Raw genomic sequence first — 18,466 nt, forward strand, 5'->3', positions numbered from 1 at the left:
CATCCATGTCCTTATGTCTGTAAGACAATCCTGCAGTTTAGCTAATTGGTGTGTGTCCTCTGGCTTCATGGATAGATAAAGCTGGGTATCATCTGCGTAACAATGAAAATTTAAGCAATGCCGTCTAATAATACTGCCTAAGGGAAGCATGTATAAAGTGAATAAAATTGGTCCTAGCACAGAACCTTGTGGAACTCCATAATTAACCTTAGTCTGTGAAGAAGATTCCCCATTTACATGAACAAATTGTAATCTATTAGATAAATATGATTCAAACCACCGCAGCGCAGTGCCTTTAATACCTATGGCATGCTCTAATCTCTGTAATAAAATTTTATGGTCAACAGTATCAAAAGCAGCACTGAGGTCTAACAGAACAAGCACAGAGATGAGTCCACTGTCTGAGGCCATAAGAAGATCATTTGTAACCTTCACTAATGCTGTTTCTGTACTATGATGAATTCTAAAACCTGACTGAAACTCTTCAAGTAGACCATTCCTCTGCAGATGATCAGTTAGCTGTTTTACAACTACCCTTTCAAGAATTTTTGAGAGAAAAGGAAGGTTGGAGATTGGCCTATAATTAGCTAAGATAGCTGGGTCAAGTGATGGCTTTTTAAGTAATGGTTTAATTACTGCCACCTTAAAAGCCTGTGGTACATAGCCAACTAATAAAGATAGATTGATCATATTTAAGATCGAAGCATTAAATAATGGTAGGGCTTCCTTGAGCAGCCTGGTAGGAATGGGGTCTAATAGACATGTTGATGGTTTGGATGAAGTAACTAATGAAAATAACAGACAGAACAATCTGAGAGAAAGAGTCTAACCAAATACCGGCATCACTGAAAGCAGCCAAAGATAACGATACGTCTTTGGGATGGTTATGAGTAATTTTTTCTCTAATAGTTAAAATTTTATTAGCAAAGAAAGTCATGAAGTCATTACTAGTTAAAGTTAAAGGAATACTCGGCTCAATAGAGCTCTGACTCTTTGTCAGCCTGGCTACAGTGCTGAAAAGAAACCTGGGGTTGTTCTTATTTTCTTCAATTAGTGATGAGTAGTAAGATGTCCTAGCTTTACGGAGGGCTTTGTTATAGAGCAACAGACTCTTTTTCCAGGCTAAGTGAAGATCTTCTAAATTAGTGAGACACCATTTCCTCTCCAACTTACGGGTTATCTGCTTTAAGCTGCGAGTTTGTGAGTTATTCCACGGAGTCAGGCACTTCTGATTTAAAGCTCTCTTTTTCAGAGGAGCTACAGCATCCAAAGTTGTCTTCAATGAGGATGTAAAACTATTGACGAGATACTCTATCTCACTTACAGAGTTTAGGTAGCTACTCTGCACTGTGTTGGTATATGGCATTAGGGAACATAAAGAACGAAACATATCCTTAAACCTAGTTACAGCACTTTCTGAAAGACTTCTAGTGTAATGAAACTTATTCCCCACTGCTGGGTAGTCCATCAGAGTAAATGTAAATGTTATTAAGAAATGATCAGACAGAAGGGAGTTTTCAGGGAATACTGTTAAGTCTTCAATTTCCATACCATAAGTCAGAACAAGATCTAAGATATGATTAAAGTGGTGGGTGGACTCATTTACATTTTGAGCAAAGCCAATTGAGTCTAATAATAGATTAAATGCAGTGTTGAGGCTGTCATTCTCAGCAACTGTGTGGATGTTAAAATCGCCCACTATAATTATCTTATCTGAGCTAAGCACTAAGTCAGACAAAAGTTCTGAAAATTCACAGAGAAACTCACAGTAATGACCAGGAGGACGATAGATAACAACAAAGAAAACTGTTTTTTGGGACTTCCAATTTGGATGGAGAAGACTAAGAGTCAAGCTTTCAAATGAATTAAAGCTCTGTCTGGGTTTTTGATTAATTAATAAGCTGGAATGGAAGATTGCTGCTAATCCTCCGCCTCAGCCCGTGCTACGAGCGTTCTGGCAGTTAGTGTGACTCGGAGGTGTTGACTCATTTAAACTAACATATTCATCCTGCTGTAACCAGGTTTCTGTAAGGCAGAATAAATCAATATGTTGATCAATTATTATATCATTTACTAACAGGGACTTAGAAGAGAGAGACCTAAAGTTTAATAGACCACATTTAACTGTTTAAGTTTGTGGTGCAGTTGAAGGTGCTATATTATTTTTTCTTTTTGAATTTTTATGCTTAAATAGATTTTTGCTGGTTATTGGTCGTCTGGGAGCAGGCACCGTCTCTATGGGGATGGGGTAATGAGGGGATGGCAGGGGGAGAGAAGCTGCAGAGAGGTGTGTAAGACTACAACTCTGCTTCCTGGTCCCAACCCTGGGTAGTCACGGTTTGGAGAATTTAAGAAAATTGGCCAGATTTCTAGAAATGAGAGCTGCTCCATCCAAAGTGGGATGGATGCCATCTCTCCTAACAAGACCAGGTTTTCCCCAGAAGCTTTGTCAATTATCTATGAAGCCCACCTCATTTTTTGGACACCACTCAGACAGCCAGCAATTCAAGGAGAACATGCGGCTAAACATGTCACTCCCGGTCCGATTGGGGAGGGGCCCAGAGAAAACTACAGAGTCCGACATTGTTTTTGCAAAGTTACACACCGATTCAATGTTAATTTTAGTGACCTCCGATTGGCGTAACCGGGTGTCATTACTGCCGACGTGAATTACAATCTTACCAAATTTACGCTTAGCCTTAGCCAGCAGTTTCAAATTTCCTTCAGTGTCGCCTGCTCTGGCCCCCGGAAGACAACTGACTATGGTTGCTGGTGTCGCTAACTTCACATTTCTCAAAACAGAGTCGCCACTAACCAGAGTTTGTTCCTCGGCGGGTGTGTCGCCGAGTGGGGAAAAACGGTTAGAAATGTGAACGGGTTGGCGGTGTACACGGGGCTTCTGTTTAGGGCTACGCTTCCTCCTCACAGTCACCCAGTCGGTCTGCTTTCCCGGCTGCTCGGGATCTGCCAGAGGGAAACTAACGGCGGCTAAGCTACCTTGGTCCGCACCGACTACAGGGGCCTGGCTAGCTGTAGAATTTTCCACGGTGCGGAGCCGAGTCTCCAATTCGCCCAGCCTGGCCTCCAAAGCTACGAATAATCCACACTTATTACAAGTACCATTACTACTAAAGGAGGCCGAGGAATAACTAAACATTTCACACCCAGAGCAGAAAAGTGCGGGAGAGACAGGAGAAGCCGCCATGCTAAACCGGCTAAGAGCTCGTAGCTGCGCTAAGCTAGCAGATTCCTAAAAACACGCAAAGTGAATAACGTGTAAATAATTTAGAGGTGATTCAGCAGAGGGAGTGCTTTAGTTAAGGCACGTGAAGATAACACTGTGAAACAAATCGTTATCTAGGTAACTAGATCAATCTAACTGCGCAGATTAAACAGCTAACAGATACAGCAAAACACCGCTGTGCTCCGGAACAGGAAGTGATACAATACCGCAGTGAGAGCCAACCACCAGTAGAGGCAAGAAACTATATATATATATATATATATTACGGGTGTAACGATACACAAGAATCACGGTTTGATATGTAAAACCTCTGAACTAAATCCACCATAAAAACACATCTGGCATTTAGACATTTTTCTGCAGTTTAAAGTTGGTGTAAAACAAGTGAGATATCTGTTGTAGTTTTGTGTTAAAGGTGTTTGTGTTTACAATGAGGGCAGGTAATTTTTCGACTATTGATACAAATGTCTGTCTAAACAGATACACACGGCTGGCCAGCTGTGATATCTGGGGCACCAAAGAAGTAGACTTCCTTGGATTGGATGATTTTTCTAGTCCCTACCAGGATGAGGAGGTAATTGGCAGAACCCCAACACTGGCTCAGCTTAATAGTGAGGATTCACAGCCAGTGTCTGAGGCACTCTACCATCCTATAGACCTGAGCTTGCCCACCCCCCAGCCCCAGCCACCCCTGCTTACCTGTCACAGTAAGAGGCCTCTGGTTCCTGGAACTACACGACCCTCCCCTACCTCCACATCCTCTTCTCGTCCTTCCCGCAGCCTTCTCCCAGATTTTCCTGAAGGCCCTCAAAAAGCCACAAGGCCTGTTCCCTCCAGCACTGAGACTATGGCCAAAACCCAGAGCCACCTCAGTCTCATTCCGGACCACTCCCAAGCTAAAACCAAGCTTCAGGCACATGGAACAAAGATGGCAGCCTCATTTGCTCACAGCTCTCATTTTGTGCGGAAGGCTAAGGTCCGTGTGAGTGGTGTGCATAAAGCTCAAACTGACACGCCTTCCCAACCAGATGCTGTGAAGCAAGAATCCCCTGTACCCATGTCCCAGCCGCAAGATGAGAAAGCATCCACTTCCGCTAGTGCCACCATGATGGGACCACCTGGAGCTGCAGCTGGTGGCTCTTTGAGCTTGTTAAGCTACGAGAGGAGGGCAGAGGGGACAGGGAGGAAAGAGATTCCAGTAGGATGGTCTGCCACTGTGCCTCAACTGGTTCAAGCAAGTCAGACCCTAGAGGGCAGCACCTCCTTGCTGGTGAGCAGCAGTGAGAGTCTGGCTGGTGCTAGTGGAAATATTGCTCTTGTCGAGGGCAAGGAAAAGAGCAAGGAGGAGGAACACAATTATTCCCTCTTCCTGACCCGCAGTAGACTGGCAGGCAGACTGGCACACTCTCAGCTAGAGGAGGAAGATGATGAAGAGGAGGATGAGGAAGAGGTAGAAGAGGAAGAAGCAGAGGGCCTGGACATCGATGACGAGGATCACGATGAGGGGTTCGGCAGTGAGCACGAGCTATCCGATAATGAGGAAGAAGAGGAGGAGGAGGAGGAGGAAGAGGAAGAGGATGAAGACTATGAGGCAGACAAGGATGACGACATGAGTGATGCCTTTTCTGAGCCAGGTAATTCTACATGTGCATGCTTGTCATCAGTTTACTGTGTGACCAGTTATTGGCTTGTTCAAGATTTATTGTTACATCCAGCATTTGTTCTCAATAAGTTGTTTTTTGTGTGTGTTTTCCCAAACTCTTCCATCTGTTGTTGTTCTGTTGTGTTGTTGTTGTTGTTGTTTTTTTTTTCTTTCTGTGACTATGCATTTTCTCCCTTCAGGCTGTGACGTGGAGCTGATGGAAGACGTTAAAGGTCTGACAGCAGGAGTTGCCAGTCGGAAGCGAGGTAAACGCCGCTACTTCTGGGAATACAGCGAGCAGCTCACTCCGTCCAAACAGGAGCGTATGCTCAAACCATCAGAGTGGGACAGATACACGCTGCCTAGCAATCTGTACCAGAAGAATGGGCCTCTCCATGGTATGCATTCAGTACATTATATGAAAACACACACACGGCTTAAGCAAGCTGGTGTTTCTGTATAAATGTTGGTTTGTAGGTTTTTATCATTAAAGTCTATTTTATTGAAGTGAAATGATGCATTCAAGATGGTAACACAAATTTTCAGATTAATAAAACCTGAAAATTTTGTGGGTTTCCAGCTTAATGCATGAGTCTCAAAGACAACAAAAGTGAGGAGAATAATTATTAAATAGTGACTGAATCACCAGATGTATTTATGAATCTGTAGTATTGTTCAGCTCAAAGAATCCAGTTTTAAATGTAAAGGTCAGTGATGCAAGTTATTTATTTTTAAACCTTAATGATTGTTTAACAGGGTCTTTTGATTTATTTGAAAAAAATTCAATATTTTGTGGCACTTTTGCTTTCTATTTTTTAACCATACCTCCTTTATTTTGTCACACCAAATATTTTCCAATTTGTCCACTTCATTGATTCATTTTCTGCCACTTATCCGGGGTCCGGGTTGTAGTGGTAGCAGACTAGCCGTTTCTATAGTTACTGACATCCGGCCGAGCCACCTAATGTTTATTTGGGGGGGGGGGGGGGGGGGGGGACAAAAAATCAGGGCATGTCATAGTGTGCAACTGGTGTTTATACTGGCATTGCAGAAGCTGCATCCAACTGTGAAAATTGTTGAGCCACAGTGGTGAATAATCAGATTATAATCATTGCAGATAGGTGGTAATATGCATCTTTTACTTTAATTGTACAGACTGTTTTTTTTTTTTTTTTCATTATTGCATCTTGGAGGTTTGCACTTGGGCTTTATTGCGTATTTGTTGCATACTGATACAGACCGTGCACACAGTGCATTTATTTTATTTGTGCACATTGCATTGTTATAGATGTATTTTTGTTATTTTGCTAGTGCCTCTTGTAATAAATAATGTCTGCTTGAATGTGGATTGGGTAGCTCAGTTGTTGTGATGATGCCAGATTACAATGTACACTAAAATGAAAATACAATGCAGATTGTGTTATTTATGAAATGAGCGCAGTGTTTAGTGTGTGCCCATTCATTGACTTCTTTAAATCATCTCTGGAAATATAATGTACATCCATAATCCCTTTAAAGACATGCTGCACACTTCAGAAGAACACAATTTTCAGATGTAAACATACATTTTAGGTATGTAACATGTTGTTATTATGACCACAGACATTAGCAGATACCCACACTGCACCATGAGCACACGGTTCTATGTTCAGTTCCACTTGTAATCAGCAGTTATCTGGTGATAATTGTGTGACACAACTTTCGACTGCTTGTGTGGACATTCTGACAGATTACCCCATATTTGTAACGCAAACATAAATCGGGGCTGAAAATCAGAAATGAGTGACCAGCTTTAGATATAAGCTGGTCACTCATTGCTGATTTATGTAAGAATAGATTGAGAAGCCTGTGCTGATTCAGCCGTGGCTGCAGGTGTCACTAGCTGTGGCTGAGTGGAAAATAAACAATAACTTGTAATATCTGCATGTTGGTGACAGAAACAGAATTTGAAACAGCAGAGTGTTCCGATTAAACTGGAAATTAACAAAGCAGAGAAGTATTAATTGAAGCAATGGTGTGACTGCAGTAAACTAATTTTAACATGAGTTCACTTGTAACATAAGTTAAACGTGACCACTGTCAGTGTTTAACAATATTAGCAATGGAGTCATTTTTTTAAATTAAAATTATAATTTTGTACAAACCTGAATGTTTTTTGTTGTTTTGCTGCTAATTTACGTTTAATGGCAGTGTTTTCTCTGTTTCCTCTTCAATAATTGCCATTAGGTAAATACATGCTGAAAAAGTCTCGCCGCACAGATGTGGAAGACCTGACTCCAAATCCACGCAAACTGCTTCAGATTGGTACTGAACTTCGCAAGCTGAACAAAGTGATCAGTGACTTGACCCCTGTCAGTGAACTGCCACTGACTGCACGGCCACGATCCCGCAAAGAGAAGAACAAGTTGGCTTCCAGGTAAAGCCCCATATTTAGTCATTCACCTGGCATAATAAGTATAGCCAGGAAATTGTCAGAGTTTTATCAATTTTATCATCAAAAAGGCAGTGTAGCTGTCTGTATGTGCAGTTCAACCACTGATTAGGGAACTGTGTTGTTTTTACATACCTACAATCTGATCAATCAAGAGCATACAGTTTGAAAGTGCATGTAATGTTAGAGCACTTATTGGCGAACATTCAGCTTCAAAATTGGAAAATTCCAACCTGGAATGTAGGATTAGAATCTAATTCAGCTCTTTAGCACTGAGTGATGGTCTGTTTGTGTTTAAATCAGTTTTTTTAACCATGTCTTACCACTAGGAGACACTGTTTTATGTTAAATTCTCTGGGGTCCAGGGTATAATTGGACGTTTTTGACTACTTTTGGTTTTACCTTCATAATTTACCTTCAGAAACTGTTTACTTTGCCTTGTTTGGTGTCTTTTTTCAGCACAACCTCACTTGTGTGACTTTACAGTTTTTTTTTTCATTCTGACGTACTGTACACAATGAACAAAAAATTCACACAAAAACATAAAATCCAAATCGAAAAAAAATATTTTTTTACTGTTAAAACCACAAACATGTTTAACAAACCATTTTTATAACTTAGAAATTGTTCATTTCAAAAACACATGTACAGATGTAGCAAAGTTATACACAACTATTTACATTACAATGTAGGAAATGCTTCAAGGGTTGTTTTGTACAACTATTTACAAATCAGTAAGATGCCACACAAATTATTTGTGCCATTCAACCCCCCCCCCCCCCCCCCCCCCAAAAAAAAAAAAACAAAAAAAAAAAACTATTCCTGTCCAACACACACCAGCAGTTTTGTGTTGGACATGTCACAGGCCTGACACTTTGTCATTCCTCCAATTGTTCACCTGGAGGCAGCGTTGGCACCTCAGTCTGTCTTTGGTGGCTTTTTGATTTGATCTCTGCAGCAACAAGCCCACGTGGGGTTGTTGATTTTTATTTGTTTAGGTCATGTGTTTTCCACCAATGATAAAGGGGAAGTCGTCTCCCCCCCCCTTTCCACCCAGAGTAGAGAAAAGGGGAAGATGTTTGCATACTGCACGATGTGCCTCCACAACCAAATACGGGGGTTGGTGATCATTTTTGATTGGTTTAGGTCATGCATTTTCTACTAATGACAAAGGGAAAGTCTTTTTTCCACCCTTGTAATTGCACTGGCCAGAGAGGAGAAAAGAGGAAAAGAACTCCCCTTTGCCCATGTGCTGCATTAAGCCCCTCTCCACACATTACCATAATTTTTAGGAAAACACATTGTGAAAATTACTAATCATAATTCAACTTTTACTGGGCTTATCAACAAAATTTAAAAACTGATATACAACCCCTGGCAATAATTATGGAATCACCAGCCTCGGAGGATGTTCATTCAGTTGTTTAATTTTGTAGAAAAAAAGCAGATCACAGACATGACACAAAACTAAAGTCATTTCAAATGGCAACTTTCTGGCTTTAAGAAACACTATAAGAAATCAGGAAAAAAAATTGTGGCAGTCAGTAACGGTTACTTTTATAGACCAAGCAGAGGGGAAAAAAGTGTGGACTCACTCAATTATGAGGAATAAATTATGGAATCACCCTGTAACTTTTCATCCCCAAAACTAACACCTGCATCAATCAGATCTGCTCGTTAGTCTGCATCTAAAAAGGAGTGATCACACCTTGGAGAGCTGTTGCACCAAGTGGACTGACATGAATCATGGCTCCAACACGAGAGATGTCAGTTGAAACAAAGGAGGGGATTATCAAACTCTTAAAAGAGGGTAAATCATCACGCAATGTTGCAAAAGATGTTGGTTGTTCACAGTCAGCTGTGTCTAAACTCTGGACCAAATACAAACAACATGGGAAGGTCATTAAAGGCAAACATACTGGTAGACCAAGGAATACATCAAAGCCTCAAGACAGAAAACTTAAAGCAGTATGTCTCAAAAATCGAAAATGCACAACAAAACAAATGAGGAACGAATGGGAGGAAACTGGAGTCAACGTCTGTGACCGAACTGTAAGAAACCGCCTAAAGGAAATGGGATTTACATACAGAAAAGCTAAACGAAAGCCATCATTAACGCCTAAACAGAAAAAAACAAGGTTACAATGGGCTAAGGAAAAGCAATCGTGGACTGTGGATGACTGGATGAAAGTCATATTCAGTGATGAATCTCGAATCTGCATTGGGCAAGGTGATGATGCTGGAACTTTTGTTTGGTGCCGTTCCAATGAGATTTATAAAGATGACTGCCTGAAGAGAACATGTAAATTTCCACAGTCATTAATGATATGGGGCTGCATGTCAGGTAAAGGCACTGGGGTGATGGCTGTCATTACATCATCAATAAATGCACAAGTTTACGTTGATATTTTGGACACTTTTCTTATCCCATCAATTGAAAGGATGTTTGGGGATGATGAAATCATTTTTCAAGATGATAATGCATCTTGCCATAGAGCAAAAACTGTGAAAACATTCCTTGCAAAAAGACACATAGGGTCAATATCATGGCCTGCAAATAGTCCGGATCTTAATCCAATTGAAAGTCTTTGGTGGAAGTTGAAGAAAATGGTCCATGACAAGGCTCCAACCTGCAAAGCTGATCTGGCAACAGCAATCGGAGAAAGTTGGAGCCATATTGATGAAGAGTACTGTTTGTCACTCATTAAGTCCATGCCTCAGAGACTGCAAGCTGTTATAAAAGCCAGAGGTGGTGCAACAAAATACTAGTGATGTGTTGGAGCGTTCTTTTGTTTTTCATGATTCCATCATTTTTTCCTCAGAATTGAGTGAGTACATATTTTTTCCCTCTGCTTGGTCTAAAAAGTAACCGTTACTGACTGCCACAATTTTTTTTCTTGATTTCTTATAGTGTTTCTTAAAGCCAGAAAGTTGCCATTTGAAATGACTTTAGTTTTGTGTCATGTCTGTGATCTGCTTTTTTTCTACAAAATTAAACAACTGAATGAACATCCTCCGAGGCCGGTGATTCCATAATTTTTGCCAGGGGTTGTATAGTTTGAAGTCTGCACTTTCAACACACATTCAAATGGAAACTCAGAGTGTGGCACATTTGATGGGATGACCGCTTAATTTAATTTGTTCATGTGATTCCAGAGGGTTAACAGTCCCAGTGTTAACTAGAGGAGGAGAAGAAGAAAAACAGATCAAATGGAAATTTTGATATGAAATTTTGGATCAGGATTAAATTTGTCCTTCTTTCCCTCAAGGACCATTTATACACAAAATTTCATCATAATTTGGAAATTACTTCTTGATTTATAGCATTTGCAAACAGACAGGGCCATTCATGTACCATCTGTCCATAAATAAATAAATAATTAAAAGCACACTAACATTTCAGTAAAATAAAGAAATATATAGAATCATGTAAAATGCTGAAACATAGTTAGATATCTGACAGAGGTGTTTAGAAGATTTATTTTATTCGTTTGTTTATTTTTAGGAAGTAGTCTGTTGTAGTAGTGGTCTCATCATGAAGTCTGACCTTTACTTTTAAAATATTTTCATGTAAGAAATTCATGTAGGAAGTGTATGTCAGTAGTAACGTTTTTGAACTCACAGTAGGCGTAGCTCATCAGAGGTGCTCACAAGCCTTACAAGCTGAAGCCTAAAAATCAAAATAGCGTTCCATGCGTGTTAACAGGTGTGCATAGATCAAACAGAATGGTCATCATGTCTGTCTGATACGACAGTCCAAAAAACCCTCATCATCGACAAAAGCATTTTTAAAGTCACTTTTACTGATCACCTGTTATGCCGTTACAATCCTCACTTATCTGTGCTGTATTGTAGAGCTTGCCGTTTGAAAAAGAAGGCCCAATATGAAGCAAACAAGGTGAAGCTCTGGGGACTCAGCACAGAGTACGGTATGTTTCTAAGTACCATACGAGCGCAACAGCATTTTTCCATCAGTCTGCACCCACATTCTTGTATGCTTTGTTCTAATGTGAAAGTGATTACTCCATAATTATGTGTTATTTTTGTTTGGATTTACCAAACAATAAACCAGTATATGTCAATTTACGTATGTGCATATTCATACTGCAGTGTGTGCACATGATTATCAGTCATCCACATGTTTTAGTAGAGAAGCTTGAATCTTCGACTGGACTGGGTTGCTTGACGTGAGGACGTTTCGCTTCAAATCACAGAAGCTTCCTCAGCTAAAATTCTTGCTCTGGTAGTCTGACTTCTGTCTTGACTCTTGTAGAGAAGAATAAACCAGAAGCCAACAAAAGCTGGAGTTTTTTTTTTTTTCCTAACCAGACCCCACCTACCGAGAGGCTGACTGCTATAGGCTAGTGACTAAACAATAGCTCTAATTAGCACCTATTGTGCTCTAGTTAGCACTCTCCTAATGACAGGACGGAAGCCTCCCCTGATGGCTCCCTTGACAACTCTCTCCTGATGATGTGAATGACTCATTACCATGAACAAAATCAGAAGAGAGTCGTCAAGGGAGTCATTCACGTCATCAGGAGAGAGTCGTCAAGGGAGCCATCAGGGGAGGCTTCCGTCCTGTCATTAGGAGAGTGCTAACTAGAGCACAGTAGGTGCTAATTAGAGCTATTGTTTAGTCACTAGCCTATAGCAGTCAGCCTCTCGGTAGGTGGGGTCTGGTTAGGATAAAAAAAAAAACTCCAGCTTTTGTTGGCTTCTGGTTTATTCTTCTCTACAAGAGTCAAGACAGAAGTCAGACTACCAGAGCAAGAATTTTAGCTGAGGAAGCTTCTGTGATTTGAAGCGAAACGTCCTCAGGTCAAGCAACCCAGTCCAGTCGAAGATTCAAGCTTCTCTACTATGGAAACCACCTGGACAACTGAGAGCCTACACAGAAACGTCCACATGTTTTGTTGCAGATCGGCTGCTGTATGTGATTAATACCATCAAAGAGGAGATAGTGGCTCGAGTGGAGGACTCTTCACCTCGACCAACCAATATGACTGACACTCTGGACAGGCTCATCCAGGAGACACTTGGTGAGAGCCGCACAGGGAAAGTCATTTATAAAAAGCTGTGTGGTCCATATTTCAAAATGTAGGTGGGGGATGCCCCGTAACTTACAGTAGCAGTTGAAAATGTGTCCACACTTTTGACTGGTAGTGTATATGATTATGTAGGTTGTTTTCTGAAGCTATTGGACTAAATAAATAAATAAATAATGCTATCCTCTTTTTCATGCATGTATGAGTCCAGCTAACAAAGTGTGCACAGGTGCTCTTTTGGGTGTGACCAACAACACACTGTAATTAACATAGCACGAAATATCAACAATAGGGTGCTGGATGCAGAGGGGTTGGGTCCTGCATTTTGCAGAGTATAAATCACGGGTTATTTTTGCTAGTATGGGAGGTTCCTGCGACGTATACTCCAGTGTGACTTATGTAGTGAGCAATCACATGTTCAGTTTATTTAAGTAGTGCCAAATCACAACAAATCTGCCTCAAGACACATCACATGGTCTAACCTTACCAACCCCCCTGAGCAGGCAAATAGGTGACAGTGGTAAGGAAAAAAACTCCCTCTGGTATTTTTTGTTTGTTTGTTTTTGTTTTTTTTTTGTTTGTTTGTTTGTTTTGAGGAAGAAACCTCAATAATGACAGTAATAACAATTACTGTATTTATATCAAGCTTTTACAATCAAAGTACTAAACAGAATTCCCAAAATAGACTAAACACCAATGATAAGTACACTACAACAAAGCAGAAAAATCCCATATCAAAGTTCAATGTTCTTTATTAATCATCTCCTTTTGGATAAATTTAGTTTGGTGCATGAGGGGGCTCACCTGCACAGACAATAAAAACAGGACCAGCCTTTACACAGTAAAAGCCACAAAAATAAATATCATCAACAATAAAATAGCATAAATAACCAAAAATAACCTTAAAAATCACTGTAATCAACCCACTATGTACTACTAAAACCACACAGCAATTTACCACTCGCCATTCAACTGAAACGTGCAAAATCTATCCTATAACATAAGTACAATTTAAGCTTGTTCATTAATAAGCTTAATAGACAACGGAACAACAAATGAGTGTTTGTACCGGTTACATTTGCACAAAGGAACACGATATCTCTTTCCCGAGTTTAACAAGGTATACTCTGAGTGCAGAACATGTGAGCTGTCCATTAAGATGTTTTTTGCTTGTGTAATATTTGCTCTGTCAGAGAGTTCTTGAAAACTGGGAGGAGTGTGGCCCATGATCTTACCTGCAGTCTTTATAAGGGCATGGATCTGTGCTTTCAATTTGACTGGAAGGTTCCCAGACCAGCCGTTGATACCATAGCGAAAAATGGACTCAATCGTAGCTCTGAAGAAGATTAACATAATGTTTTTGCAGACCCCGAATAAACGGAGTCTGCGCAGAAAGTGCAACCGTTGATGAATTCTGACACTAACAGAAGTAACGTGTCTGCCAACTTAAGTTACTATCGATATGAACACCAAGATATTTGTAAGAAGTCACCTGTTTAATTGTGAGGTTGTTTATAACAACAGGACTATGGTTACCGGCTGATCTGGGATTCAGCATCATCTCCACCGTCTTGTTTGTATTTATCTGGAGTTTATGGTTGTCACACCAAGCCACAAAATCATTCACAGCAGCCATGTGGGAAGAAACATCAAGTGACCTGGAAAGTAAACTCAGAATGACAGTATCATCAGAGAACTTCACCATTTCATTTGTGCCAACTTCCTAAGAAGAATGTGTGGCTGTGGCTCTATCAGAATCCTGTTCTTCGAATCACATGTCACATCCTTAAGGACAGCACAGCAGTTGTTAGTGCTATCAGTTTCAAATCGTAAATAAAAATTGTTCAACTCATTTGCCCTCTTAGTCTCATCAATGACAAACAGAGGCTTCCTCTTTGCCTCCATGTTGGTCATGGCTTTAATAGAGTCCCACAATTTCCTGGAGTTGGACCTAGAGAGGTCCTCTTCCACCCGCTCTTTATATTGAAGCCTGGCTAGTCTCATCTGATGGTTCAATTCCTTTTGGGCTGCTTTGACACCACCCGTGTCACCAGATTTAAAAGCATTCTTCTTCCTCCTGATACAGTCCTTAATAGCTTTTGTGATGTACGGTTTTGTATTTGGAAACCTTTTAACAGTTTTCTGAGGTACAATAAAGTCAACACAGGAGGAAATATAGGCAGATATGGATTCAGCAATGCAGTCAAATGTTCGTGTCATTGAGGAAAATGTCCCAATCTGTAGATAGGAAACACCCTTTCAATTCCTCAATTTTTTCACTGGACCACAACTTTAAAGTCTGGATTTCTGGTTTATTAGACTTGAAAATCGACCGATAAATGGGTAACAGATGGATCACATTGTGGTCAGAGTTGCTGATAGGAGGTTTAACTTTAACAGTATAAGCCTCCTTAATGTTTCCATAACACTTGTCCAGGATGTTAGCTTCCCTGGTATTGCATTTCACATATTGATAAAATCCAGGCAGAGTCTTATTCAGGTTGCAATGGTTGAAGTCCCCTAAAACTAACATAGAAGCCTCAGGTTTTTTCTGCAGGTGATGGTGAACACATATTAAAGAGCTTGTTTAAAAAAATAAATTATGAAATGTAGCTGTATTTTTATTGTAGTGTTTTAAAAGCTGTGGGCCAGCAATCTGTCCATCTGATGATTTCATTTGTCCAAACTGCGTAAAATAACATTCACTATCTTGTCCGACATGTTTTTTTTTTGTTTTTTTTTTGTCCATCTTGCATATTATTTTAATTTAAAAGTCTTTATGTTAAGTAACAGCAAGGTAGGGGTGGTGGCCAAGTGGTTAATGCACTTGGTTTCAATGCAGAAGGTTCCCGGTTCAAATCCCACCCGTACCACATTTCTCCATGTAATGTAGAGTTGAGTCAGGAGGGGCATCCGCCGTAAAATTTGTGCCAATTCAACATGCAGATCCACCTTGGATTTGCTGTGGCGACCCCGAGTACAAAACAAGGGAGCAGCCGAAGGGACTTACTATGTTAAGTAACAACACAGGTTGTGGCATGTAAATGTGATACACTGAATTCACTCCCAGGGAATTCTTGTGTAACAAAATGAGTTCCACATACAGAAAAATGGTGTGATTTATCCCCCCCCCCACACACACACACACACACACACACATGCACAGTGCATTTTTTGACTTGACAGGTGCAACTTATACTTTGGAAAATATGCTATATGTAGAGTTGTTTTGCTGATCTCAGTATTGACTGACTTTTTTGTGTCTGCTTATACAGTGGCACCACCTGTAGCTGGGCAAACATCAGACTTTGTCAACAAGATCTTGGAGAACACGGGCCATGGTGATCCCACCGGCGGACTGGTCGGCCTGCGAGTTCCCACCTCCAAAATTTAGAAGACCCACAGTCCACTGCAGTGGACTAAATGTTTCCACCGTGCTGTCACATTGTAACTATGCTCCCTTCTGCATGCCCCTCCAACCCAGAGTACATATACATCGTTAGTCACACAAACACACATACCACCCCCTGTGTGTACGTATGTGTGCTTGTTTTAGCCATGCACCTGTATGGCATAGACCTTGGCTTTCTGACTCGGCACATTGTGCACAGTCGGTGCATCACTGTCTCCCGACCCATCCTGAGCACCTGTTGGGAGAAGCATCTTTAAAAGAAAGTGATGGTTAGGTGTACAGCTAATAGCACGTGCTAAATCCACTGGTGATTATTAGATGTGATTAACATAGCATTGTGTAAACTCCGAGCTAAGGTCAGCTGTGTCGGAGGTCTGTACCTCGCCAAGCCCGACGAGAGCAGAGACACGAGTGTAACCACTGGAATACTCTCACGCAATGTGTTTGATGCCGTAATGGCAGAAGAAGAATCGTTACGCATTGGAGACGATCAAAGAAAAAAATGGTCCAGTTATTTTTTAGAGGTTGACCTCAGATGGTAACAAAGGAGGTTAAGTTTGAGCAACCCACTCAAAACAGCACTTGAAGATAATGGCTTTGGTTGCTGTCACAGCTGCACGGATAGCAGCAGCGTGCTGGGGAGGCATGAAATATTTCGAATTGAAGGCTTAAATAGGTTCATGCCACACCTAAACGGCCAGTGAGCCCTGCTGTTATTAATAAGTTAGAGAAACAGTTTGCTTCTTTCATTGCTCCAAACAGAAGACTGTAGCATCTTAAAGTTAAAAGTGGACTGGATGTTAAGCAGGAGAACGGTAAATGACTCGATGTGGAGCTAGTTTGGTGCTTTTGCTCTTGTGCTGGATATAACTGGACTGGAGGAAACATCATTTTGTTATATTTTTTTTTTTTTTCCCCCACTGTGGGAGCTGTGTGTGAAGAAGATAGCGGTGAGGATAATGAAAATGATGAAAACGGTGCACCGTCTCCTCTTAAAGATGTACGAGCTGTGCGTCAGAGTGAAAACGGCACCATCTGCTCCCCTTTTTTTTTTGTACAGTAGAGATGACCAGGCTAACCGTTTGGTGTGTCCATACTAGTGTGTGATTAGAGTTCTATTCATCGTGCCTTGTGTATGTATGCGTGTGTGTTTGCGTGAGTACATGAGAGGGATTGGGAAACGAGTTGATTGGCCAGAATTTATGAGACCTAGCCAATGAGAGGGCTGCTTTACACTGAGGGGAGGGTTTTGGCGACTGCAGGGACAGAGACACCTGTGAGGGTTGTTGTGTATTTAAAGATATTTTGAATGTACATACAAAATGGAAGCTCTCGTTGTGCGATGCCACAGAGTCTGTGTATATAGGAGGGCTCTGCAATAGATTACTTATGGTTTTTGGTACTCTTGGTTTTAGGGATTTGGGGGAGGGTTAAAAGAGATTTTTGTTTAGAGTTACAAAAAAAAATTGCACATTATATTTTGATTGTTTTTGTACCAAAGACACATGCAACGAAATGGCGACCAGCCAGTTAAAGTAAGGTTTTGCACAGCTTACCTGACACCGTATTGAATGTAAGAAATGTGGGAGGGTCAGGGAACCTCATAGAACTGTGAAATTAGCTTGGGTCCAATTCTGTACAGAAAAGGAACATTCATTCCTTTTATTTTTTTGTTTTGTTTTGTTTTTTAACTAAAAACAAACCCCATCTGTGGGCTTTTTCAGTCAGTTTGTTGCTTAGGAAGCACTTCATTCCTAAACTGATTCCTCCCACCACATGCTAAATGTGTTAATAGCGCCATCTAGGACAAAACTAAGAGCGCTAGTAGTAGATAAGCTATGTTACGTTTTTTGCTTGTATGTTTAAAATGTCACCAACAATAACCAAAATGTTGTGTACCTTTGTCACGTGTTTGCTTTTCGTATGTAGACTTAAAAAACTTAGTTCATCAGCAAAATATTAATTGTTTCAAAGTACTGTATATACAATCATTAGTGATATATCTATCAACAGTGAGTCACCACTTTCCTTGACAATGGAATGATTTTGAGCATGACACATTTCTGAAGCATTTCCTTGCATTGAGAACGTTAGAGGGGAAAAACAAACAAAAAAATTCTTGTTATATTTTTGTATTTTAGCTGCCTGATAGATTACATTGGTTTGGAAGTATTTGTTGTTCAGGGATTCAAGATTCTCCAAGAGAAGGAAAATGGCATCAGTAAATCTTGTAGTTTGATACAGAAACTGAAAGTTGTCCCTCCTGTGGAATAGAAAAAAATCAGGTTTGGATTTATTTAACACACACAATACAGGAAAGCCATGGTCTAGAGAAAGAGTGGTGTCTTTAGCGAGGACAGCATTCAGGACAGGGAAAATGAAAACCAGCACGGCAGAGCTGTGAGGAGAAACGACTGACCAGCTGATGCTGTAAGAAAGCCAAAGCCATTTGATTCTGTTCTAAAATTAATTTAGCACTTTGAAGGTAAAAATTCAAAGCAAGTTTGAATTTTTTGAATAATTTTGAATTTTTACGCTTGTTAACCATGAGGTCAGTTGAATTTTGTAGTGTGTGGGAGTGACACTGCTTTCGTCGAGGTTTTGACCTTTCTGTATTGACAAGGCCAAAGATGTGTTCACCTAAAAACAAAACGACAACATCCAAGTCACAAAATTTCATTTTTAAACT

At 40.5% G+C, this 18,466-nt stretch overlaps 1 protein-coding gene across 1 annotated transcript in view; it reads left to right on the plus strand.

Annotated features, from left to right (window-relative positions):
• crebrf (creb3 regulatory factor) overlaps positions 1-18,150 on the plus strand; it is a 69,634-nt gene extending 51,484 nt beyond the window's left edge. The window contains exons 5-10 of the mRNA XM_034178125.1: positions 3,725-4,878; positions 5,087-5,284; positions 7,113-7,302; positions 11,173-11,246; positions 12,240-12,359; positions 15,641-18,150. Of these exons, the coding sequence (XP_034034016.1) occupies positions 3,725-4,878; positions 5,087-5,284; positions 7,113-7,302; positions 11,173-11,246; positions 12,240-12,359; positions 15,641-15,759 (1,855 nt within the window). The 3' untranslated portion in view covers positions 15,760-18,150. The remainder of the gene's footprint in view (positions 1-3,724; positions 4,879-5,086; positions 5,285-7,112; positions 7,303-11,172; positions 11,247-12,239; positions 12,360-15,640) is intronic.
• The last annotated feature ends 316 nt before the right edge of the window (positions 18,151-18,466 follow it).

This window comes from Thalassophryne amazonica, chromosome 9 (genome assembly GCF_902500255.1).
Source record: "Thalassophryne amazonica chromosome 9, fThaAma1.1, whole genome shotgun sequence".
NCBI classification, from domain to species: Eukaryota; Metazoa; Chordata; class Actinopteri; order Batrachoidiformes; family Batrachoididae; genus Thalassophryne; species Thalassophryne amazonica.